This window comes from Gopherus evgoodei, unplaced genomic scaffold, assembly GCF_007399415.2.
Source record: "Gopherus evgoodei ecotype Sinaloan lineage unplaced genomic scaffold, rGopEvg1_v1.p scaffold_35_arrow_ctg1, whole genome shotgun sequence".
Classification (NCBI taxonomy): domain Eukaryota; kingdom Metazoa; phylum Chordata; order Testudines; family Testudinidae; genus Gopherus; species Gopherus evgoodei.
The window spans coordinates 4,917,152-4,941,347 of record NW_022060027.1 but is presented as its reverse complement, the minus strand read 5'-3'; the positions used below and the strand labels follow the sequence as shown (position 1 = coordinate 4,941,347).

At 61.7% G+C, this 24,196-nt stretch overlaps 2 protein-coding genes across 2 annotated transcripts in view; one reads left to right on the top strand and one right to left on the bottom strand.

The window, feature by feature from the left end:
• LOC115641688 overlaps positions 1-6,227 on the bottom strand; it is a 9,923-nt gene extending 3,696 nt beyond the window's left edge. The window contains exons 1-6 of the mRNA XM_030545018.1: positions 5,468-6,227; positions 3,538-3,600; positions 2,010-2,061; positions 1,153-1,306; positions 306-419; positions 97-210 (exon numbers count right to left, since the gene is read on the bottom strand). Coding sequence (XP_030400878.1) covers positions 97-210; positions 306-419; positions 1,153-1,306; positions 2,010-2,061; positions 3,538-3,600; positions 5,468-5,913 — 943 coding nt within the window. The 5' untranslated portion in view covers positions 5,914-6,227. The remainder of the gene's footprint in view (positions 1-96; positions 211-305; positions 420-1,152; positions 1,307-2,009; positions 2,062-3,537; positions 3,601-5,467) is intronic.
• A 189-nt stretch (positions 6,228-6,416) lies between these two features.
• NUCB1 (nucleobindin 1) lies at positions 6,417-23,151 on the top strand. The gene is made up of 13 exons (XM_030544859.1): positions 6,417-6,493; positions 8,648-8,774; positions 13,165-13,272; positions 13,806-13,938; positions 14,510-14,613; positions 15,200-15,385; positions 15,956-16,046; positions 16,793-16,851; positions 17,444-17,536; positions 20,250-20,339; positions 20,489-20,659; positions 21,139-21,235; positions 21,415-23,151. The coding sequence occupies exons 2-13, from the start codon at positions 8,664-8,666 to the stop codon at positions 21,522-21,524; spliced, it is 1,353 nt and encodes a 450-aa protein (XP_030400719.1). The 5' UTR covers positions 6,417-6,493; positions 8,648-8,663; the 3' UTR covers positions 21,525-23,151.
• The last annotated feature ends 1,045 nt before the right edge of the window (positions 23,152-24,196 follow it).

Below are 24,196 nucleotides of genomic sequence, written 5' to 3'. Positions count from 1 at the left end.
ANAGTGCACAGATTATGGTGTACATGTGTGGCAACGGTTGCATGGCAATGGGTGCCCCCGTTTCCCGCCACGGCCAGACCGGCGGCCTGCGCTCACCCCCGCTCCGCCGGGCCGGCCAGCCCTTGCGCCTGGAGCTGGGCGCCGCCATGGCCTTGTTGACGGGCCGTGTGTCCTCCAGGACGGCCTCTTCCAGCTCCGCGTCGGACGCACCTGGATGAGGAAGGCAGAGAGTGACTGGGCGGGCAGAGCTGGGGGGGGTCCCACCGGGAACTGGCCCTGCACCAAGGATCTGCCCACCCCGTTACCTGCGGCCTCCCCCCCGGCTCGCGGGCCCCTGTTCAGGTGCACGGAGCTGCCCCAGGCGTCAGCGGGGCGATGGGCCTCCGGGACCGACTCCACCAGGAAGGGGTTGCTGGTTCCTGCGGGCAGAGAGAGTCCATCAGCTCCTGTGCAACCAGCCCCGCCCCCAGCAGACAAGCCCCGCCCCAGCTGACAAGCCCCGCCCCATTGGGTGAGACAAGGGGTGCTCTGCCATGCTACAGTTTAGAGTGGGTGGGGCCTAATGGCCATCGGCCACACCCCCAAACGCCACACCCTGTTGCCTGAGCCTAACTACTGGAAACCCCGCCCACAACAGACAACCCCACCCATTCCCTGCCCTATTTTGGTTAAGAGGGGGAGCAGTTCTGCCCTCTGTATTAGGTCACCTGCTAGTGGGTGGAGCCTAATTGCTAACAGCCACGCCCACAAATCACACACCACGCCCACATATACCACACCTCTTCTCTCTTTTTCCTATGGGATGGCTTCCTGCACTACAACTGGTAGAGGCGGGGCCTAATTCTTGGAAGCCACGCCCACTCTTAGCAAGCCACACCTCCTAGAAGACCCACCCCTTCCACCTCTCTCTTGACTGACAGAGGGATACCGGGACAGCCACCCGCTCTGCTGTGGAAGTGACTTTTGTTTAGGAAGCCCCGCCCCAGTCGACAAGCTACGCCCCATGGACAAATCTGCGTGGGATTTCACCAGCCGGCCAATCATCCCAGTAGGGGAGGGCCTAGCCCCTAAGCCCCACCCACCCGGTGAAGAACCAGAGCTGAGACCGGGGAGAACTCGTTACATGGGTGGGGACGGACGGACACCCCTCACCGTTGCAGAGGCTGTGGTCACTGCAGGACTCCATCAGGGGGGTGCGCTCCTCAGGCCGGCGGCCCCGGCGGCCTGTCACCTTGGCGTCGGGGTTGGCCTGGACCATGAGCGGCTCCTGGCGCTTCCGACGCTGCTTCTTCTCAAAGAGGCGGCGCTGGGGATGGGGGGAAAGGGGCAGGAAAGGAGAACAGGCCCTGGAGGCACTGCCCTGGGGGGACACCCCCCGCACGCCAGCCTCAGCCCCGATCTCCTCGATCCCAGACCATTCGGGGGTTCTGCTCCCAGCCCCGATCCCCTCGATCCCAGAACCTCCCAGGGGACAGGGGGCACCGGTCCCAAGCCCTAACCCCTTGATCCCAGAACCCACCGGGAGGCAAGTGGCATCGGTCCCAGCCCCCATCCCCTCGATCCCAGAACCCCCTGGGGGCACCGCTCCCAACCATGATCCCCTTAATCCCAGAACCCCTCAGGGGCACCGCTCCCAGCCATGATCCCCTCGATCCCAGAACCCCTTGGGGGCACCGCTCCCAGCCATGATCCCCTCATTCCCAGAACCCCCCGGGGGACAGGGGGCACCAGTCCCAGCCCCAATCCCCTCGATCCCAGAACCTCCCGGGGGCACCGGTCCCAGCCATGATCCCCTCATTCCCAGAACCTCCCAGGGGACAGGGGGCACCAGTCCCAGCCCCAATCCCCTCGATCCCAGAACCCCCCGGGGGGCGAGTGGCACCAGTTCCAGCCCCGATCCCCTCGATCTCAAAACCCCCCGGGGGGCGAGTGGCACCAGTCCCAGCCCTGATCCCCTCGATCCCAGAACCCCCTAGGTGGTGTGAGGGCACCGCCCTGGGGGCACCTACCTGCAGCTCCAGCTTCTGCTGCCGCAGGGACGCGGGCTCCTCGCCCAGGCCGCTGGAAGAGAAGGGGCCGGGGGCGTCGGGCGGCGAGGCAGGGCGGGAGGGCAGGCGCCGGTAGGAGCTCCGCGCCATCTTGCCGCCGGGGCACCCTGGGGCCACCCCAGCAGACCCTGCCTTCGCCAGGCCCAGGGGCGGCCACGGTGTGTGTATGGGGGGGGGTTCCGATCGCCACAGCGCCAGGGTTTGTGATGTCATAGGAGCCCCCAGACGTACCCCAGCCATGCAGCGCTGGGATGGGGTGCGGGGGCTGGGACTATGGGGGACCCCTCGTCCAGTGCTGGGATGTGGCTGACTCTGGGATGGGACAGGGGGCTGGGTCTATGGGGACCCCTCATCTGGTGCTGGGACGTGGCCCCTCAGGGATGGGGCGCAGGGGCTGGGTATATGGGGCACCCCTCGCCCGGTGTTGGGATGCAGCCCCTCTGGGGTGGGGCAGGGGGCTGGGGTTATGGGGACCCCTCGCCCGGCGCTGGTACACGGTCCCTCTGGGATGGAGTGGGAGGGATAGGTCTATGGGGGACCCCTCGTCCAGTGCTGGGATGTGGCTGACTCTGGGATGGGACAGGGGGCTGGGTCTATGGGGACCCCTCATCTGGTGCTGGGACGTGGCCCCTCAGGGATGGGGCGCAGGGGCTGGGTATATGGGGCACCCCTCGCCCGGTGCTGGGATGCAGCCCCTCTGGGGTGGGGCAGCGGGCTGAGGCTATGGGGACCCCTCGCCCGGCGCTGGGACATGGTCCCTCTGGGATGGAGTGGGAGGGATAGGTCTATGGGGGACCCCTCGCCCAGCGCTGAGACATGGCCCCTTTGGGATGGGGCGCGGGGGCTGGGGCTATGGGGACCCCTCGCCCGGCGCTGGGACATGGCCCCTCCGGGATGGGGCGCAGGGGCTGGGTATATGGGGCACCCCTCGCCCAGCGCTGGGTTGCAGCCCCTCTGGGGTGGGGCAGGGGGCTGGGTACATGTGGACCCCTCGCCTGGCGCTGGGACATGGCCCCTCTGGGATGGGGTGGGGGGGATAGGTATATGGGGGACCCCTCGCCCGGCACCGGGACACGGCCCCTCTGGGATGGGGTGCAGGGGATGGGTCTATGGGGGACCCCTCGCCCAGCGCTGGGATCTGGCCCCTCTGGGGTGGTGTCACAATGCAGGGGGTATCTAAGGAGGGGAATTTGGCGGCCTTGGCCTGGGGAGGCCCCTGGAAGGGTCTAAGAGATCCTGGAGGGGGGCAGAGTAGAGACCCCCTGCAAGGAAGGACCCAGTAAGCAGGGAAGGGGGAGTGAGGGAAGCAACGACTGCTTATTAAGCCCCCACCCCCGCCCTGATAAAGCAGGATTAGCTCATTAGGGATTAACGAGGACTGGATGGGCTGAGTGCACAGACATATACCCCTGCACACAATGCACCCCTCCCGTGCATTGCCCCCCTACCCCTTAATGCATCTCCATCCCCTTCCAATCCCCAAGCTTACGTGTGTTCCCGCCCTGCCGCGTTCATGGTGCGGGGGGGGGGGGTGGCCAAACTCCAGCTGGGCCTGGAGAAGAGAAAAATTCATTGAGTGCCACACGCCCCCTGTGTCCTCCCTCGTCACAGAGAGGGAAACTGAGGCATGGGGAGGTGACGGGCTTGTTCATGGTTTCCCTTTGGACACATGGAAACCAGGAGTCATGGCTTCCAGCCCCTTCCTCCCCTGGCTCTAACCATTAGACTCCCCTCCCCTCCCCTCCCCGAAATGGGGGAGAGAACCCAGGAGTCCTGGCTCCCAGCCCCCCTGACTCTAATCAGTAGACCCCACTCCCCTCTCAGAGGTGGGAAGAGAACCCAGGAGTCCTGGCTCCCAGCCCCTCTTTTCATTCTGGCTGTCAGTCTTCAGGAATAGGAGAGGGGCATCCCCCCCACACTCCCACCCCAATCTCAGACCTGCGAGCGTTGAGGGGAACAGGGACACCGGCTCCGGGTCTGGCTCCAGCTCTGGCTCTGGCAGGTCTGACCTGAGGTGGGGGGAGGGAGGGATGAGATCTGACCCCCCCCTCGCCCCAGCCCCCAGCACGGGGAGGCCATCGGATTGTCTACTCCATAATCGGCTTTGGTTTCTTATCCCGCCAGACCCTGTGGCTGGCTTTAAGGGTTCCCAGGGTGCACAGGGCCAGGGCCAAGACAGGCCCTGCCCCAGCTGCGATCAGGGCCCCGTCGCTGCCCGGACCCACGGCGGGAGAGAGCCCCTGCCCTGGTGGGCTGGCAGCAAAGGGCAGGGCAGGCCCATGATTTTGGGGGTCACCTCAGAGGGGATCAGCTAACCGGCAGGGAAGGGGATAGGAGGGTGTCTGTGTGTGTGTGTGGGGGTCGTGTGGACCCACTTCCTGCCCCTCATGTCCCTTTACACACCCATCCCCTCTGTCCCCAACCCGAACTGGTCCCAGGCCCCTTCGCTGCCAGGGAGGGGGCAGGGGGAATCACCCCATGCTGCTTGGGGTCAGATCATCCCCCTCCCGCCCCTCACTCCAACGGGGGACCTCACAGCAACCCCCCCCCCACCCCGCACTGCCCAGACACCCTCCATCACCTCTCGGGGGGCCAAACACTTCGCTGGCTTCTGATTGGATGGTGGTCACTGTGGCAGCGCTGGGCAACAAGGGATGAAGGAGAATTTCCTCCTGGACTCTTGCATTTCCTCTGTAGGGACTGGTTGGCTCAGGTGGGCAGGGAATGGGGCATGGGGCCTGTCCCCTCTAGGGGGCGCCGGCTCCCATCCAGCCCCAGGGTGGGAGATGGGCTGGCTCAGGGGGCAGGGAAAGGGAATGGGGGCAGCGCTGTCCCCTCTACCCTAATTGCCCCTTCCTGTCCCCAGTTGCCACTTAACTCTCTCTTGCCCCTGTCCCGGGGTGGAGAATTCTGCCTTCCCGAGCGGTGAATTTGGACAGGACAGGGGCGATGTGGTTTCACTGTGGTCCTGCGCTCGCCCTGCGTTGCCTGGGGAAGCGCGTGGGCTGCCACTGGGAGCGGCACGAGGAGCTGGGAGTGCTGGTGCTGGAGATCAGGTCCAACGCCAACACCATGGTCACCCCGAGCGCCAGGGCTTGCTGAAGAGGACCCTGATGGCCGCTGTCCACTCGCCGTACGTGGCAACCCTGAAGCATAAACTGGATCAGGGTAAAGCCTTCAAACTGACCAGCAAGTGGGACGCCAGCAACCATTTCTTTGCCGGGGGCGGCTTCGCCCGTTTTGCCGACTGGCGGTTCGTCCACTGGGCCCGGGTCAATGGCATCCCGCTCAACGGAGCCGTCCACCACGCCAACGAGACCCTGCCCCACGTGCTGTGCAGCTGCAAGCCCCACTCCAGAGCCTGGCCGCTGTGCCACAAGGCCGTCCAGAACCGCCCGGGGAAAGCCATTGCCCCACACCTGAACCACACCAGGCCCGGTACCGACAGCCAGCTGCCACCCGATGTCGGCGACACTAACGAGGCCCAGGAAAAAAATCTTCCTTGTTGACGTCGCAGTCTCCTTTGAGAACAGGACCCCGGCCTTTCACGAAGCCCTGGCTCGTGAGCTGGAAAAGTACGTGCCCCCCGGCCGACGCCCTGCAAGCGAGGTGCAGATGGACGCCCTGATTGTCGGAGCCCCGGGCGCCTCGGAGCCCTGCCACAAGCGTGTGCTGTGGACCTGTGGGATTGGTCGATGCTACGCACGGCTCGTGTGACACCCTCCGCTGGTCCAGGCACATCTACCCCGGCCACGTCGCCGGCCACTGACAGTCCCAGGAGGCCTGAGCTGGAGCTGCATTGAGCATCAACCACGAGAAAGGGACCGAGAGACGTTGTCTGTTGGACCAGAGGAACTGGACCCATCAACTCAGTGGACGTTAAAACTTAGCAAATGAGGGTCAATCCGTCCTCGTCATCGTATCCACTCGTTACACTCCACGCCAGAGCGTGGCCATTGTATGGGCAACAGACCCTCCTATCTCCACACCTTGGCCCCCACTCAGGGACATTGCAGATGACGGGTTCCTGATGCCACCTGATCTTCTCCCGATCACCAGATCCCTGGACGCTAGTCCCTGATCACCAGAAACTTCTACAACTAAACTCCGCGCCGCTGGCTGCTCTTAAACAGCCTCCTGATGGAGTCACCTCCTCGCGTGGGGGCAGGGAGCGCGGCCCTGCCTGAAAATAGAGACCAGGGGGCGTGGCTGGGCGTGCAAATATCGCCCAGGGGGCGTGGCCCGCCCCGGAGAAAACAACGTGGAGCAATAGGGAGAGGGGGCGTGGCCCAGGGGAGGGGGCGTGGCTTTTCTGCGGAGGGGATGGTATATAAATGGCGGGGCGGGGCGCTGTATGGAAATAGGGGGCGGGGCATCCGGACGGCAGGAAGCGTCGTTTCCGCTGCTGTGTCGAGCGGAGCCGGAGCCTGGAACGGGGCCGCCGCGTGAGTCCGGGAGAGACCGAGACCCCCCCTCGCCGGGATCCTCTCCCCCCCACCCCGCCGGGCTCTGCGCCCCCCCCGGGATCCTCTCCCCCCCACCCCGCCGGGCTCTGCGCCCCCCCTCCGGGATCCCCTCCCCCCCACCCCGCCGGGCTCTGCGCCCCCCCCGGGATCCTCTGCGCCCCCCCTCCGGGATCCCCTCCCCCCCACCCCGCCGGGCTCTGCGCCCCCCCCGGGATCCTCTGCGCCCCCCCGCCGGGATCCCCTCCCCCCCACCCCGCCGGGCTCTGCGCCCCCCCCGGGATCCCCACCCCCCCTCCGGGCTCTGCCCCCCCGGGGTCCTCTGCCCCCCCCCGGGATCCCCCCCACCCCGCCGGGCTCTGCCCCCCCCCGGGATCCCCCCCACCCCGCCGGGCTCTGCCCCCCCGGGGTCCTCTGCCCCCTCCCCCAATGGGGCCCCCTCCCCCACCGCCGGGCTCTGCCCCCTCCCCCAATGGGGCCCCCTCCCCCACCGCCGGGCTCTGCCCCCTCCCCCAATGGGGCCCCCTCCCTCACCGCCGGGCTCTGCGCCCCCCGGGGTCCTCTGCCCCCTCCCCCGGGATCCCCCCCCGCTGGGCTCTGCCCCCTCCCCCGGGTCCCCCCGCTCCGGGTTCTGCCTCCCCCAAGGGGTCCCCCTCCCCCACCGCCGGGCTCTGCCCCCACCCGGGGTCCCCCTCCCCCACCGCCGGGAACCGCTCCCCCGGGCTCTGCCGCCCCTCCCCCCCGGGTCCCCCTTCTCCACCATTACCCCAGCCCCTCCCGCAACCGCCGGCATGTACCCCCTTCCCGGCTGGCCCTTACTCCCACTGCCGGGATCTCCCCGCACCCCGGAATGCGTCCCCCCAGGGAACCCCTCCCCCGCACCGCCAGCATCTGCCCCACTTCCCGAGTGGCCCCTCCCCCCCACCGCTGGGATCTGCCCCACCCCCAGGAGCCCCCATTCCCTCCTCTCTTGGGATCCCCTGAATACTCCCTCTGCCCCCCTGCAAATACCCCTGGAATCTGCCCCCCAGCCCCTCCTCCCCCAGTCCTGCATGGGAATCCCCCGGCCCACCCCCAAGACCTGCCCCTCCCCCCTGAGATCTTCCCCCTCCCTCACTCCCTGGGGATTCCCTCCCCTCCCCCGCACCTCCTCCCCCCATCTCCTCCACTTGCCCCTCTCCAGGGGGATTCCCTGTAGCCACTCCCTGGATCTGTCCCCCAGCCTCCTCCTCTTAGTTTCCCCCTGGGGTCTTCCATGGGGATCCCCCCACCTCATCCCTGAGATCTGCCCCCCCGTCACCCCTCCTTCAGCCTTCCTTGGGATCCCCCAGCCCCCCTTGAGATTTTCCCTGTTCCCCAGTGCCCACCAGGGATGCACCCTGCAATCTCTCCCAGCCCAGAGGATCCCCAGGCTCCTGTCTTCTAGCCTGCCCCCCCACCTCCTCCCTTGCCTGGCCTTGGAGGGACCCCCCTCAGACCCCAACATAGCCTCTGGGTTCCCCTCATGAGACTGAGTTGGGGGTGAGCCCCACACAGGGACCCCACTTCCCCAGGCAGCCCGTCCCTTTTGGAGAAGGATCCTCTAACTCCCCCCCACCTAGGCATCACCCCCGTAACATCCCCGCCCAGCACAGGGACCCCCTTTGCTTCTTGCCCCCCAGTATCACAGCGGATAGGGGTGAGCCCTGCATATTCCAGGAGCCCCCTGCTTATGGAGAGACCCCCTCCGCCAGCCTCCTTCTGGGTTCCACCCCCCCAGTAACACCCTGTTCTGCCCCCCACCCAGCACTGGGACACCCTGCCCCCCAACATCACAGCAGATGGGAATGAACCTCATATAAGGATCCCCCAAGAATGAAACCCCCACTTTCCCAGCACAGGGACCCCCTCTACTCCAACATCTCAGAATGGGGGGGACCCCACAGAGGCCCCCTTCTTTAGGGAGCTCCCCCACTCAGAGACCTCCCCGACCCATTCCCTGGGCTCCTCCCCCCACCATCCCCTGCTCAGCCCAGGGAGCCCCCTTAACTCCCTACCCCACATACAACTGCTGCCGAACCCCTACATTTCTCCCAGCACCCCAGCTGCCCCCTCCCCCACTAACCACCCACCTTTCCCCTCCCCTATTCTCTGCAGGCGAACTCTAGAAACCATGCAGCTCTCCTGGCTTTTGGCCGCTGTCCTGTTTGCTGCTGTGGCATCTGTGCCGATCGACCGGCCCAAGGCGGAGAAGAAGGCAGAAGAGACACCCCCGGAACCGCCGGTAAGAAGCCAAGTTTCTGCCCCTTTTCGGACTGGATGTTGCCCCATCACCTTGTAGCAGGGAGTTCCACTGGCTGCTGGCAAACCCGAATGAGTGCCAAGCCCCGTGTTTAGTCTTTGGCCACTTCTTTGGCCCTGTGATACCCGGTTTGGTCAAGGCACAGTGAGACTGGAAACCCTTCTTTGGTCTCAGCCCCCCTCCCCCTTCGTTTTTTTTTTGTTTGGACCCAACAAAACAGTTGTCTTGTAGCAGGGAGTTCCGCTGGCTTATTGGCAAGACTGAGTTGCTTCTGTGTGACTGGGGTACCTGTCTGGCCTCTGTGACCCTCGTGTCTGAGCCCCGCAGGATCTTTAATCCCCGCCCCCGTCCTGGGAGCTAGGGCGGTGCTATTCCTCCATGTTATAGATGAGGGAAACTGAGGCACTGGTCACTGTCTGAGCCTCCCCCCGCCCTCCCCTGAACCCAGCCTTCTTTTTATAAAACCTCTCAGGCACTGGAGTTTAGCTGCTAGGGGGTGTCATGGACTCACAGGTCGTGCCCACTCTTGGCCCAGGGACCGTACGACACCCCCCACTTCGTCACAGAGGTTTAACCAGAGACTGGCTGAGTGGCAGGTGCCAGGGACCCCGACGACTAATAATGGTTCAGCTAAAAACAACAGATTTCCACCCCTCCCCATGTGACAGGAAAGATCTAGCTTGTGGGTGCTGGGAAGGCAGAAATGGAAGGGTTTCCTGTTATGGGTGTTACAGCAGGAAAGCTGAGAGCCCCCCATTTAGGGGGCTGTGTGTTTGAATTTAACAAGACAACTAACTCGGCTGGAATAGGATTGAAGTCAGACAATAAATCGATACTTCGGCCGGCGTGCGGAGGAAGTGCACACGACGCGTAGTGGCCCCTGAATTCAGCTCGGTTCTAACGCACTCCCCAAAATTCATGCCGCGGACGCTGGCTGGGGAGGAAGAAACCCCTTGGAAGTCGCTTTGGCTCGCAGCTTCCTTTGAAAATGATCAACTGACCTAATCAATAAGCCAAGGACATCTGGGGCTGATTGGTCGCTGCTGAGATCAGCTGTTGCTGTAGTTGGCTTTTAAGGACTTTAGACAGGAATGAAAACATCAATTCACTGTTCCGTGGATTAAACCTAGGCTTGGCCAATTTGATTTTTATGGATCAGTTCAGTAGCGAAGTTCTGTGTTTGTTTTTATGCCGATTTTCGGTTTTTCTCAATGTCAGTTTTCACGAGGGCGCGGAATTCAGAAAGTGGAAAGCTTTTGAGGTGCTAAAAGGTGTGTGGTCAGCCTCGTGTGGCGAACCAGCCCTCGGAAATAGCCTTCAATCAAACCGTAATAGGATTCCCGGCACCGTTTTCTCTCCTTTTGCCTCCCTGGGAGTTTCCATTTGCCTCCATGATGCTGTTTTTTTCATGTGTCCGGGGAAATCAACGCTTACAATCCAAAATTGGATCCTGTCACCGTGCCTCCTTACCGAACACACCTGAATGTTCCCTGCCCGTCTTATGAATTATAAATCTGATCATTAAGGAAATCATTAAGAAAGGTATAGATAAAAAAACAGAAAATATCATATTGCCTCTATATAAATCCATGGTACGTGCACACCTTGAATATTGCCTGCAGATGTGGTCGCCCCATCTCAATGAAGATATATTGGAATTGGAAAAGGTTCAGAAAAAGGCAGGAAAAATGATTAGGGGTCTGGAATGGCTGCCGTATGAGGAGAGATTAATAAGACTGGGACCTTTCAGCTTGGAAAAGAGACACCTAAGGGGGGGATATGATGGAGGTCTATAAAATCATGCCTGGTGTGGAGAAAGTAAACCAGGAAGTGTTGTTTACTCATAACACAAGAACTAAGGGTCACCCAATGAAATGAACAGGCAACAGGTTTGAAACAAACGGGAAGTATTTCTTCACACAGCGCACAGTCAACCTGCGGAACTCCTTGCCACAGGATGTTGTGAAGGCCAAGATTATAACGGTTCAAAAAAGACCTAGATAAATTCATGGAGGCCATTAGCCAGGATGGGCAGGGATGGTGTCCCTGGCCTCTGTTTACCAGACACTGGGAATGGGCGACGGGATGGATCAGTGGATGATTCCCTGTTCTGTTCGTTCCCTCTGAGGCACCTGGCATTGGCCACTGTCGGAAGACAGGAGACTGGGTTAGATGGACCTGTCACGGACTCACAGATTGTGCCCACTTTTGGCCCTGTGTGGTCCGTGGGGGGGAACCCCCTTTAGGGCAACAGCCCTTCTCGGGGGTTCACTCTATCCTGGTGTTAGGCCCCTCCACCTCCTGGAGCCGCCCCTCTCTGAGCCTTAGCACATCTGACTCTGCCGTGGGCCCCCTCAGGGAGTCCCCTTGCTCTGGACCCCCCGGGGGACGATGCCCCCCCTGTTCTCTAGGCTGGAGCGACTCAGCCAGCATAACACAGGAGAGTTATTGAGCGTTGAACCCAGCACAGGAAACTCTCCGGGCCTCAGGCCTGGCCGCCCTCAGCCCAGCACGTCCCAGTCTCCCTGCAGCCAGGTGGGCTCTGCCTGCTCCACCTCTCCAGAGATTAGAGCAGCTACAAAAGCAGAAAACCCAATAATAATGGGGGTTTTCAAGTATCCCTATATTGGCTGGGAACATGTCCCCCCTGGATGGGATGCAGAGATGCAATTTCTAGACCCCATCAGTGGCTGCTTCTTGGAGCAGCTGGGCCTGGAACCCACAAGGGAAGGGGCAATTCTTGATTTAATCCGAAGTGGAGCTCAGGATCTGCTGCTAGGGCGACCAGATAGCAAGTGTGAAAAATCGGGACGGGTGTGTGTGGGGGGGTGGGGTGGGGTGGGGGGTGGGTGGTAATAGGAGCCTATATAGGAAAAAGACCCACAAATCAAGACTGTCCCTGTCAAATCAGGACATCTGGTCACTCCGTCTGCTCGGTAATAGTGACCATAATGTAATTATATTTAATATCCTTGTAGGGGGAGAAAATGCCAGAGAAACCCCCACCATGGCAGCATTTAACCAGGGCTGCCCAGAGAATTGAGGGGGCCTGGGGCAAAGCAGTTTCGGGGGCCGCTTCCATTTTAAAAAAAGTTGCAATACTATAGAATATGATGTTCTCGTGGGGCCTGGGGCAAATTGCCGCACTCCCCCCCCCCCCCCCCCCGGGCGGCCCTGCATTTAACTTCAGAAAGGGGAACAACGCCAAACCTAGACTCTAGTTCCCTGGAAATTGAAAGGAACAGTCCCAAGGTGAAAAGCCTGCGAACTGCATGGAGACGATTTAAAAATGCCATAATAGTGGCTCAAACTAAAAACCCCTCAAAAAATGCCACCAGGGCTAAACAGCAGAGTAAAGGGGGTGGTTCGAGGAGGAAAAAGGCGTAAAATCTCATCATGCCACTATATAAATCCATGGTACGTCCCCACCTCGAGTGCGGGGTGCAGGTCTGGCTGCCCCCCCTCAGAAAGGAGCTATTAGAATTGGAAATGATCAGCGAGATGGACCAGCTTCCAAATGAGGGGAGATGACTGCGGGGGGATATAATAGAGATCTATAAAATCAGGAGGGGTGTCGAGGGAGGGAAGTGTTGTTTCCTCCTTCACGTAACCCAAGAACTAGGGGTCACCCGGTGAAATGAACGGGCAGCAGGCTTGACACAAACAAAAGGAAGTATTTCCCCACCCAACGCACAGTCAGCCTGTGGCGCTCGTTGGGCCAATAGTGTTAACCCCGTTCAAACAAGGATTCGATACGTTCACCAAGGAGAACTCTGCCAGTTCCTTTAGCCAAGATGGGCAGAGAGGCAACCCCCTGCTCTGACTGTCCCTAAACATCCGACTGCCAGCAGCCGGGAGGGGATGGGAGGGATCACTGCGTGCTAGTCCAGAGCCCCCCTGCTTCCCAGCTGGGCATCTGATACACCTGGCCCCAAGCCCCCTCTGTCCGTTGGCTTCTCTCCAGGGAAACAGGGTGGCCTGGGCCGCCTCCCGTCTCCAGTCCTCTGGCCCCTCTGGCTGGGAAACTGAGGCCTTCCCTGTCCTCCCGCTCTAACCACTAGACCCCTCTCCCCTTCCAGAGCTGGGACAGAACCCAGGAGTCCAGGCTCCCACCCCGTTGCTCTCCCCACTAGACCCCACTCCCCTTCCAGAGCCAGGGAGAGAACTCCGGAGTCCGGGCTCCCAACTGCAAGCCCCTCGTGGTGCAAGTAAGGCGTCACCTGAAGCAGGACGGGCGACTGTTCTGTGCGGTCGCTATACGTCCCCAGCAGGTTCAGTGTGTCCCGGAGGAGATATGGGGGGGTGGATCCGGAGCCGAGTGCCCCCTGGCTGGGAGGGCCCCCTGGCCTGACCTCTCGCTGTCGCTCGGCAGGACACAGGGCTGTATTACCATCGCTACCTGCAGGAGGTGATCAACGTGCTGGAGACAGACAGCCACTTCCGGGAGAAGCTGCAGGCGGCCAACGCCGAAGACATCAAGGTGAGAGAGACGGGCCATGGGGTCTTTCCCCTTGGAGGGGCTCCCTGTCTGGCCCCAGGGTGGGCTGGCTGGGGGCGGGGCATGGGGAAGGGGGCGTGTCTTTTCCTGCCCCAGGGTGGGCTGGCTGGAGGCGGGGCATGGGGAAGGGGGCGTGTCTTTTCCTGCCCCAGGGTGGGCTGGCTGGGGGCGGGGCATGGGGAAGGGGGCGTGTCTTTTCCTGCCCCAGGGTGGGCTGGCTGGAGGCGGGGCATGGGGAAGGGGGCGTGTCTTTTCCTGCCCCAGGGTGCGCTGGCTGGGGGCGGGGCATGGGGAAGGGGGTGTGTCTTTTCCTGCCCCAGGGTGGGCTGGCTGGGGGCGGGGCATGGGGAAGGGGGCGTGTCTTTTCCTGCCCCAGGGTGGGCTGGCTGGGGGCGGGGCATGGGGAAGGGGGCGTGTCTTTTCCTGCCCCAGGGTGGGCTGGCTGGAGGCGGGGCATGGGGAAGGGGGCGTGTCTTTGACAGCTGCACCCCCCCTCCCCCCCCGGTCGGTGGCAGAGCGGGAAGCTGAGCAAGGAGCTGGACTTCGTGAGCCATCACGTCCGCACCAAGCTGGACGAGCTGAAGCGCCAGGAGGTCTCCCGGCTCCGCATGCTGCTCAAGGCCAAGATGGATGCAACCATGGAGCAGAGTGAGTGGGGAGCCCGGACTCTTGGGTTCCTTCCCCAGCACCGGGATGGGAGGGGGGGGTCTGGTGTGTGTGCGGAGGGGGAGAACTCGGGTACTTTTCCCAGCTGTGTTAGTGGTACCTGGTGAACTTTCACCTTTTCCTCTCTGCCTCAGTTTCCCCACCTAAGCAAGGGAGGATGGGGGGCCAGAACCTCACAGAGGGGAATTGCCCCATTCCCGCCCCCACTGAGCCAGCCAGTCCCTGCCCTGGGGCCGGATGGGAACCGGCGCCCCCTAGAGGGGACATGCCCCATTTCCTGCCTCCCCCAAGCCAGCCAGTCCCTGCCCTGGGGCCAGATGAGAGCTGGCGCCCCCTAGAGGGGACAGGGCCCTGCCCCATTCCCAGCCCCCCTGAGCCAGCCAGTCCTGCCCTGGGGCCGGATGGGATCCGGTGCCCCCTAGAGGGGACAGGCCCCACGCCCCATTTCCTGCCCCCCTGAGCCAGCCAGTCCCTGCCCTGGGGCCGGGTGGGATCTGGCGCCCCCTAGAGGGAACAGGCCCCTGCCCCATTCCCTGTCCTGTGTCTCCCCCAGATGTGCAGATCGATCATCTGGGGCTGCTGAAGCAGTTTGAGCACCTGGACCCCCAGAACCAGCACACGTTCGAGGCCCGGGACCTGGAGCTGCTCATCCAGGCGGTGAGGGTGGCGGGGCGTGGGGAGGAGAGGTCAGAAGGAACCAGTTCTTTGGGGGGGATGGGGCACATAGGGGAGGGGCAGCTGGGGGCTTGGTGGGGGGCTTCATCCCATCCTCATCCTGGATACAGTGAGGAGAACTCTTCCCTCACCCCCGCATGGGGAAATCCCCTCCTGTTAACTCTTTCATCCCCACCTGAGGGTCCCCTTGGGTCCACTGGACTTGCCCAGCCTGGGGTAGAGGGTGGGGGCTGGTGAGTCTGCTCCCAAGAAAGGGTGGAGAGAATATGATGTGGTTGGGTCAGAGCAATGGGGGCTGGGAGCCAGGACACCTGGGTTCTCTCCCAGCTCTGGGAGGGGAGTGGCGTCTAGTGGTTTGAGCAGGGGGGGCTGGGAGCCAGGTCTCCTGGGCTCTCTCCCGGCTCTGGGAGGGAAGTGGGGTCTAGTGGTTAGAGCAGGGGGGGCTGGGAGCCAGGTCTCCTGGATTCTCTCCCAGCTCTGGGAGGGGAGTGGGGTCTAGTGGTTAGAGCTGGGGGGGGCTGGGAGCCAGGACTCCTGGGTTCCATGCTGACAGCTGCCCCTCCTGCAGGCCACCAAGGACCTGGAGAACTACGACGCGGCCCATCACGAGGAGTTCAAACGATACGAGATGCTGAAGGAACATGAACGGCGTGAATACCTCAAATCCCTGGACGAAGAGAAACGGCGGGCGGAGGAGGCCCGCTTCCAGGAGCTGCGCCAGAAGCACAAGGAGCACCCCAAAATCAATGTCCCGGTAACAACCCCCTCCCCTTCCCCGTAGGCGGGCTGGGCTCACCCCCAGCTGGGCCGGGGAGGCAGAGCAGGACATGGGAGTTACCTGGGGAACTCCTTGCTTGTGTGTGTGTGTGTGTGTGTGTGTTTGGGGGGCGGGGGGGAGAACGCATTTGCCTGCAGGATCTGTTGCTTCAGTGGTCACAGGTCGGCATTAATCTGCAGAACTCCCTGCATCGGGGGCTGGGGTTACCCCAGAGAGCCCACAGCTGTAGGGGATGGGAGGTTAGGGGGTTAGCCTGCCTCTGTCCAGCTACAAGACACTAGAGGGCGCCACGGAGCCAACGGCCAGGCTTACGCCGAATTCATCTGTGGAACTCCACGCTGCAGGGGGTGGAGGTGGTCTCCGGTCATGGGCTCGGGAAAGGGGAGGGGATTAGCACCCCCCCACCTCCCAGCTCTGGGAAAATGTGGCGTCGTTGTAGGGGCAAGTCAAGTGGGGAAGAGCCTGAATGATGATTGGCAGGTGGGAGGCTTGGATCCAGGAGACCTGGGTTTTATCCCCTTCTCCCCTTGACTCTGCCCCCTGCAGGGCAGCCGAGATCAGCTCAAGGAAGTCTGGGAGGAGACAGATGGGCTGGACCCCAGCGAGTTCAATCCTAAAACATTCTTCAAACTGCACGGTGAGGGGCCTATCTGCCGCCCCGTGACACTCCCCACCCCTGCCCCAGGCAGCCCTCTGTCCTCTGCGCAGCTACCCCCCTCTGTGTGGGGCCAGCGTCCCCTGCTGAAGTCACCCCAGGGGAGTCAGGCACATCCCGTCCTCCGTTCAGGGGCTTTAGGGGCTGGGGGAGGGGGGCAGGCTTGGTAACACACTAACCTCTTGGGGTCGGATGGGGGCGCTGTGTGGGGAACCCCCCCCAGCCACCTCTGCCCCCAGCATTTTCACAGAGACCCGACCATCCCACCCCATAGTGGGTGGAGAGAAATTGACACACACCCCCAACTCCCCCCACCGGCATATTCAGTCCCCCTGTGGGGCGGGTGGGGTTTGACATGACGACGTCTGGCTCCTGGGAACTTGGAAACTTGTCACCTGTCAGGGGCCGCTGGAGAGAGCGAGGTGGGACTGGTCCCTCCTAGAGGGGAAAGGCCCCATCCCCCACCCCCCGAGCCAGCCAGTCCCTGCCCTGGGGCCAGATGGGAGCCGGCACCCCCTAGAGGGCACAAGCCCCATTCCCCACCCCCCTGAGCCATCCAGTACCCCCCCCCGGGTGGGAGCTGGCACCCCCTAGAGGGGAAAGGCCCCATGCCCCATTCCCTGCCCCCCTGAGCCAGCCAGTCGCTGCTCTGGGGCCGGGTGGGAGCCGGCTCCCCCTAGAGGAAAGATTCCCCTGCCCCGGCTGCGCTCACCCCCCGTCTGTTGCAGACACGAACAGCGATGGGGTTCTTGACGAACAAGAATTGGAAGCGCTTTTCACCAAGGAGGTGAGCTCCCCCGATGGCGTGGGGGGGCCAGGCGGGGGAGTGAAGGCCTGTGCGGAAGGGGCCTGGACTCAGGGCTCCCTATTATCCTTCCTCCTGGACCCCAAGGGAGTGGAGGAAGCCACCCCATGGCTGTGCTGGGGGTGCTGGTGTGCCGGGGGGGCGGGCTGGAGGGGTAGTCGGACACCAGGATGTGGCAAACAGAGGGGGAGTGTGTGTGTCAGGGGAGAGTCGGGAAGGGAGCTGGGAGGGGGGGCGAAGATGGGAGGTGGCTGGCGGCAGAGGACAGGGAGGTCCTGAAGGGCAGATCTTCTGTGGGTCTGTATATTTGGGGCAGGGGGGAGGGGAGCTAAGCTGTGGGGATAGCATGGGATGGGGCTGAGGAATGGGGTGGGGCAGGCTGGGTGAGACAGACTATTGGGGGCAGCGGTGGGATGGGACCGATCGGGCTGAGCTGTGAGGGGGATGGAATGGGCAGGGCCCTTGTGTGCAGCGGTGGGTGGGTGGGGCCTAGGCGTGTGGCAGGGGGAGGGGGGAATGAGGCTATGCAGCTGGGTGGGTATTGATCAGGTGTTTTCCCCTGGCCCCCCCCTAGCTGGAGAAGGTCTACGACCCCCGGAACGAGGAGGACGACATGCTGGAGATGGAGGAGGAGCGTCTGCGTATGCGGGAGCACGTCATGAAGAACGTGAGTGACACACTCCCGCCGGCGGGGGGGTCCTGGCCCTCAGTCTATTCTAGGGGGTCCTGGATTCAGTGTCTGGTCTATTCCCCGGCTTGGGGGACTATCTCCTGCCCCCATGCTGCCTCCCGAGGTCTCTGTCTCGTCACCTTAGCTGGGCCGTTTGGGGGATCCCCCAAGCCTCAGAACTTGACGTCCTGCCCTGCCTTTCCGCAGCTTAGCTACCCCTTGCAGCCTGTCTGGTTCTCCCCCCCCCCCCCCCCAAAAAAAAAATCTGTCCCCCCACGTTCTTCACTCTTGTACACCCCTAGGACTTTCCCCTGTGCTTCGTCAGCCCCGCAGGAGGGAATTCTCTTTGGCAAAAAGAAACCAAAAGCTTTAGCTGATACAGGGGCTTTCGGATGCTATTTTCATGTGCGAACCCTAAAAAAGTTTGGCTGCAGGAAATTGACCCCCTTTGGAAATCTTAGATGTAGCCTGTGCTTCCCCCACTTCCCCCGCCCGGGCTCCGCGGACCCCAGTGTGAAACCTGCCGATCGAACGGAAAATCCTCGATTTGGGGAAGCGAACGCTGACGAGTCGCCCAGAAAACCCTCGTCCGGATGCGACCGCCGCTCCCTTTTCTCAGATCCTTCTCCTTTTGTGCCGGCGTTGTCAGCAGGGGTTCTCCAAGATGGGTCTTTTCTTTCCCATTTCACCGCCCTTCCCGTGCACTTTAATCGGCCGGGAGGATGCTCGGTTTCTAACCGTGACCCGGTTGCCCGGCTTCCGACGCCCGGCGGGTTCAGAACAACGCAGCAGCAGCATCTACAGCCAGTCACTTGTTCTTTGGAGTTTGGATCCCCACACTGGGGGGCATCCAGATTGGCACCTTGTAAGCTTCATTTGCAAAACTAACATGGTCCTGGAGTGAAGGGGAGGCGGGGCTCATCCAGTCGCTTTTCCCCAGTGGGGATGAGAATCAGCACCTCCAAATCGGAGGGGGTGGCCCTCTCCCAGATGAAAGTGATGGGAGAGCAGCTGCCCTCGCTGGCCGAGTTTGAGTATCTCGGGGTCGCGTTCATGAGTGACGGTGAGCAGGAGATCGACTGGCGGATTGGGGTGGCGGCGATGAAGCAGGAGCTGAGTCCCCATCCTCCCCTCTGGGCGTGAGCTTTGAGGAATGACCGAAAGGGACGAGATCACAGGTGCAAGCAGCGGAAATGAGGTTTCTCTGCTTACTTTCCAAGATAGTGGGGTGCTCGGAGGGCCTCCGAGCAGAGCCAGGAAAAGCGGCGTAAAGGAAGAAGCAGTGAGGTGCTCTTGAGCGTGGTTTCTAAGCGTCAATCCTGCGGGCTCCGGCACCTCCATGGTGGGCGTTTCGTCTTCCCCGACCGTTTGCTGTTGTCCCGGGCCCAGTTCTGCAATTGCCCAAAATTCGTAACTGCTTTTCCGATTCCATCCAGGACCCAAGAAGCGAAAGCCATCAACAAAATCCGACAAACACCCACGCGCCAGTTCTAACTGGAGGCATCCGCAAAGAGAGACTCGGGCCCGATTGGATCTGGCACCAGATCGTCGTCACTACTGGGGACAATTCCAACCGGGAGTTTCCCCATGGGTCTTCCTAACCCTCTTTTCTATTGCAATTCTGACCACGCTGTATGCGTCTGCATGATGGCATCCACCCCCTTTTTTCCTCGTCTGGCCTCCCGCACCCCATGAATGCCCCATTTTCCCCCCCAGGTCATTGCTTCGTGCCTCTTAGTCCTTGTTCAACGTCTCTGTCCTGCATGCGTCAGGACTGAAAGGTCGGTGACGCTACAATCGTGGGTCAGGACGCTCTCTGGCTGTCTCCTCGCCTGCTGGCACATCTCTCTCTGTCATCTGGTGACATTGCTGGCGTAGCGTCACCTAGACAAGGGTTCTCCAGCCTAGTCGGGCAAAGCTAAAATTTTACAGGTGTCAGCCTCGTGGTCCAGCCCCACTTTATTTATATACCTAATGCTCGTCTCTCCAAAATATGCCTTGATTGTCCGTTTCTGTTCTCCTACAATTGAAATCTATTGCGCCATCCCTGGATTGTGTCGGAAACAGCATCTGAAGTGACCCTAATGCAACGATCAGTTCATTTCATTCTCCGTTCGCTGCAGTTTACGTGTGTAGCGCTGGTTCCCAGCCTTGGACACCTGTCCGGGGTTCCTGGTGCTGGCAGACCGGTGGGTTGGTGTTGGGTCCTATCTGTCCATTTTCGGTGCAGCTCGGCAGCCTGGGAAAACGGTTCCTGGAAGTCCAGAAAGAGCCATCTCCGGGTACCCGGCACATTACCCGTCCCTGGGATGTTTCTTGATCAAGCTGTCGGTTCAGCGTGGCTCAGCCAGATGCCTGCCGCCGGCTCATTTTCCAGCGAGCAATCCGCGTTGTCTGTAGTTCCCGTAACGCTTTCGTCTGTGGTCGACTGCACCATGTCCCGGGGGGGGTTCCTGTTTTTGGCGGGTCCTCATTCCAGCCTGTGGCTCCAGGACCTGCTCTGGTCTCCCATGGGGCAGAGAGAAAAATAACCCCCCCCACACCCCCCAACAGGCACCCCACGGGGCCACAATGCTAGGGGGATGGGCACAGAGTTCCCATGTTGGGGCCCAGGAGGGGGGACAAGGGAGGTGGATGGGGGGCAGAGGGGGCGTAGGGAGTGCTGGGGGGCCCAGACTCCATCTCACCCCTTTATCTTCCCCTCCTCCAGGTGGATTTGAACCAGGACAGGCTGGTGACGCTGGAGGAATTCCTGAAGTCCACCGAGAAGAAGGAATTTAACGAGGCCGGAGGCTGGGAGGTGGGTGTTGGGGGGTCTCTCTTGGGGGGAGGCTGGGTTGGGGAGGCTCTATTGTCTAACAGGGGGGTGGGGTGGAAGGGATGGGGGCCTGAATGTGGGGAGGGGAGGGGAGGGGTCGATCCTGGCTCTCATCTCCAGCCTTCCCCCAGACGGTGGATGAGACGCAGGTGTACTCGGAGGCGGAGCTTCAGCGGTTTGAGGCGGAGCTAGCGGCCCAGGAGGCGGAGCTTGGCCGGCGGGCGGAGCAGCTGCGGCGCCAGCACCAGGATCTGCAGGAGCAGCAGGTCCGGCTGGATGCCCAGAAGAAGGAGTACCAGCAGGTGGGGGTGCTGTGGGTGCCCCCCTTCCCTTGCTCCATCCACCGAGGGGTGGGGAGACCGGCTTTGGGTCCCCCCTGCCCCTCTGCCCGGGGGGGGTCAGCCCCTCTCCTGCCTAAGCTGGGGATCCCCCCCACCAGAAGTGACATTGCAGGGGGTAGGGCTGTACCCCTCGTGCCCCCAGCCCAGGAGTTAGGAATTTTGGGGAGGGGGATCAATTGCCTCCCTCTCTTTTCGCCTGCCCCCCCCCTGCTGTTACGGGGGGGGAGATCGGCACATGGGGGTGGAATCTAGCAGCAGCAGAGTTGTCTCTCTTCCCCCCCCATCTGTCCCCTGTGGGAAGGGAATTCAGGGCAGGAGGGGGGCAGACACCAGCAATTCCCATCCCAGTGAGGGAGGGGTAAAGGCTGCCCTGCCTCCCCCATCAGCAGGGGCCAATGTGGGAGCAGGCCCATGATTAACTCTTTCCTCCCCCCTCCCAGGCCGTGCTGCACATGGAGCAGAGGAAAACCCAGCAGGGGGAGGCACCGGTGGAGGAGCTGAAATTCCAGGCCCAGGCCCCGCACGCCGCCCCGGCAGGTAGGATGGGGGCTCAGGACTCCTGGGTTCTCTCTTCAGCTCTGGGAGGGTGGGGGATTTAGGGGTTAGAGCAGGAGGAGGGGGAACTGGGAACCAGGACTCCTGGGTTCACCGCCCTGGGAGGGGAGTGAGGATCTAGTTGCTTGGGGCCAACCCGCCTTCTCCTGTCTCCGTTCCAGATCCGGCCGTGCCAGCAGCCCCAGTCCATGCCCTTGAACAGAACCACGTGGAACCTCCCCAGAACCAGCAGCAGCCATCACCGCCACAGCCCGAAGTGCAGGTCCAGTGAAACCCTGTGTGAGCTGGAGATGGGTGGGGCCTCTTGTTGGCCCTGCCCCTCCCTCTCCTGGGCCCTGCCCCCTCTTCCTTCCCGACTGGGGCAGGGCTGGGGTCCTAGTATAACATCCAGACCAGGGGCTGTGCTGTCCGCAGTCCCCTTTTTGGCCATTGGGGGGCGACATTGAGTCTTGTCTGTTTTTTGGACTGGGGCGTCAGTTGGAGCTGGGGGCCTCCTTCCCCACAGTGCTGCATTGTTTCCCAGCTTCCCCCACTTTCCCAGGGGTGGGGGGGCTGCTGCAGTGTATGCTGGGTAGGCCCAGCTCAGTTTTTCCCTTCCCCACCTGCACACTAGCAGGTATTTTGGGGGTCGGGGCAGGCATGCAGTGCACTTTGCCACTGGATGGTGCATTATGGGTAACCCAGCCCCCCATCATGGAAATAGACTGAGCTATTAGCACTGTCTCCCTCTGCCACCCACCAAACATCTCCCCCAAATTCTCTCAGCAACCAGTCTTTCCATATTGCTCATGGGCCCCACTGCCTCCTCCACCCTCATCTCTGCTGTCCCTCCCCACCCTGTGCTGGTCATGGCAATGAAATAGACAAACTCCCCCCCATCATCCTGAGCCCCTGAGTTTCTAGCACAGGGGGACAGATCTCCCCCCCCCCTTAAAATCCTTCATGCCCTGGCCACCTTCCCGAGCTGTGAGTGGGGTTCACTTGACAACTCCCCCGCTCCAAATTCTAGCTGCAGTCTTAAGGCCAATAGAACCGACTTCATTAAATAGGGGTGTGTGGAGCTTCCCCTGAGCTGGGCCTGACCCCACCAGACCCGGGGCAGGTTGGGAGCAGACCCAAGTTAGAAATTATGGGACTTGGCACCAGACTGTTCGAATCATGGGCATTTTTTGGGAGACTGCGGGGGATGGGAGGGAACCTAGACCTGGCAGGAGTTTGGGGGTGATCTGGTGGGGGCTCCCCTTTTTTGGGGGGGATAGACCCCATGATGCCCCTAGCAGCGCTCCCCAGCTGCTATGGAACAACACTGACCAGGCCCCTACTGTCTCCCCAACTCTCTCCCCTCAACTCGTACTAGCTTTAGGGGTGCTCTGCTGTGCCCCAAATCCACAGTCTCTGCCCCGCAGCATGGGGAGCAGTCGCATGTGTCTTTCTGGCTCACTCTTTTCCCTACATAAAGGGATAATTTAAGACACAAACTTGTCTCATTTTTGGGCTCGTGTATGCGGTGGGGGGGGCTGATTTTAGCCAGCGTCGGGTCTGCCTGAACCTGGGATCCTCTGCCCTGGGCTCCAAAGGGTGTCGAAGATCCTGAGAAAGTGATGGGTGGGGGGGGGAGGCTGGTCCCCAGGTGCAGAGTTGTTTAATCGGTTTGCTGATTGAAGGGATGGTGGCCTTGGCCCCTGTTTGCCAGATGCTGGGAATGGATCGTGTGATCGTTACCTGTTCTGTTCATCCCCTCTGGGGCACCTGGCACTGGCCACTGTCAGCAGCTGGGACACTGGGTCAGACTAAAGGTCCCTCTAGCCCAGTCTGGCCGTTCTCATCAGGGAATATGTTTGTCAATGGAATTGAGATGCAATTTTTACCACTAGAAATAAAACCAATCTCAGAAAATACTTCCCTGCCCTGTGATCAGGCCCCACCCATCTCCTTTGCTTACGTTTAAGTATTAAAAGGTTTAATGGGGCTGAGGTTTTTTGCCCCTGTGGGGCCACAAAGTATGTTTTACCCCTGTTCCTGCTGGTACAGCAGTGGGACACCTTCCCAGCCCCACATCCAAGTCCAGCTCCAGGCCTCTGCAAGGGGGGTCATGACTGCCGAGTGGGGAGGGACTCCCCCCAGCTAATGGGATTCTTGCATGGAGCAGAGAGAGGCCCTGAATGTGCACACATCCCACCTTGGCCTGGCAGGTGGTTGCTTTCCTGGGCAGCTGGACTCTGGGAAAGATTTAGGGGGCTGGGTGGTCCCAGCACTGCTCAGGTGTGGTGGGTTCCCCAGAATGCTAACAGGACCCTGGGATTCATTGAGCAAGGAACCCCGTGTGGGATCAGAGAGGTGGTTTGCCCTCTGGATCAGGTCCTGGGGCAACACTCAGGGAATCCTTTGCCCAGTTCTGGGGCCTGCAGGCACCAGGGGAGGTGGGGGCTTCAGCAGCCACAAGGGAGATTTCAGTTGGAGTTGAGGGAAAAGTTTTGGGCTCTAAGGGGAGGCCAGTGGTGGCCCTGGCTTCCTGGGCAGCTGGGGAGGGAGCCTCCCTGTGGAGGGGTTTAAGGCTGGGTTGGACACACGGCAGGCTGGGCTGGCTCCAGCTCCTGGGCAGGCAGGGAGCCCCTGACTCAGGCATGTGTAATCAGTGACTCAGGCCAACCTTGGGAAGAGCTTTAAACTCCTACCCTGTGCCCATGAGTCACCAGCCGGTGCATCTGGTCTCTGTGCCTCTTGGGAATATTCCACTCAACTGGCTGGGGAGCTCCCCCTCCAGCCAAGCCAGATCCTCCCCCTGGATTGCACCCTGGTCCGGTCAAAGAGACCCGGGACAGGTCCCCTCTGCCCCAACCCTGGTAATACAGCTGAGAGCAGGGGCCTGCCACTGCTCCCTAACAGATGGGGAAACTGAGGCAGGGTCCAGGTCCCTGTGAGGGAGAAGGGCAGGGATAGAAC

Excerpts from the sequence above, each read along its gene's own strand:
- NUCB1 (XM_030544859.1), top strand. The coding sequence starts at position 8,664 with ATGCAGCTCTCCTGGCTTTTGGCCGCTGTCCTGTTTGCTGCTGTGGCA. Across the intron at positions 13,939-14,509 it reads GGATGCAACCATGGAGCAGA|ATGTGCAGATCGATCATCTG; the intron begins GTGAGTGGGGAG and ends TGTCTCCCCCAG. Across the intron at positions 20,660-21,138 it reads AGAAGAAGGAGTACCAGCAG|GCCGTGCTGCACATGGAGCA; the intron begins GTGGGGGTGCTG and ends CCCCCCTCCCAG.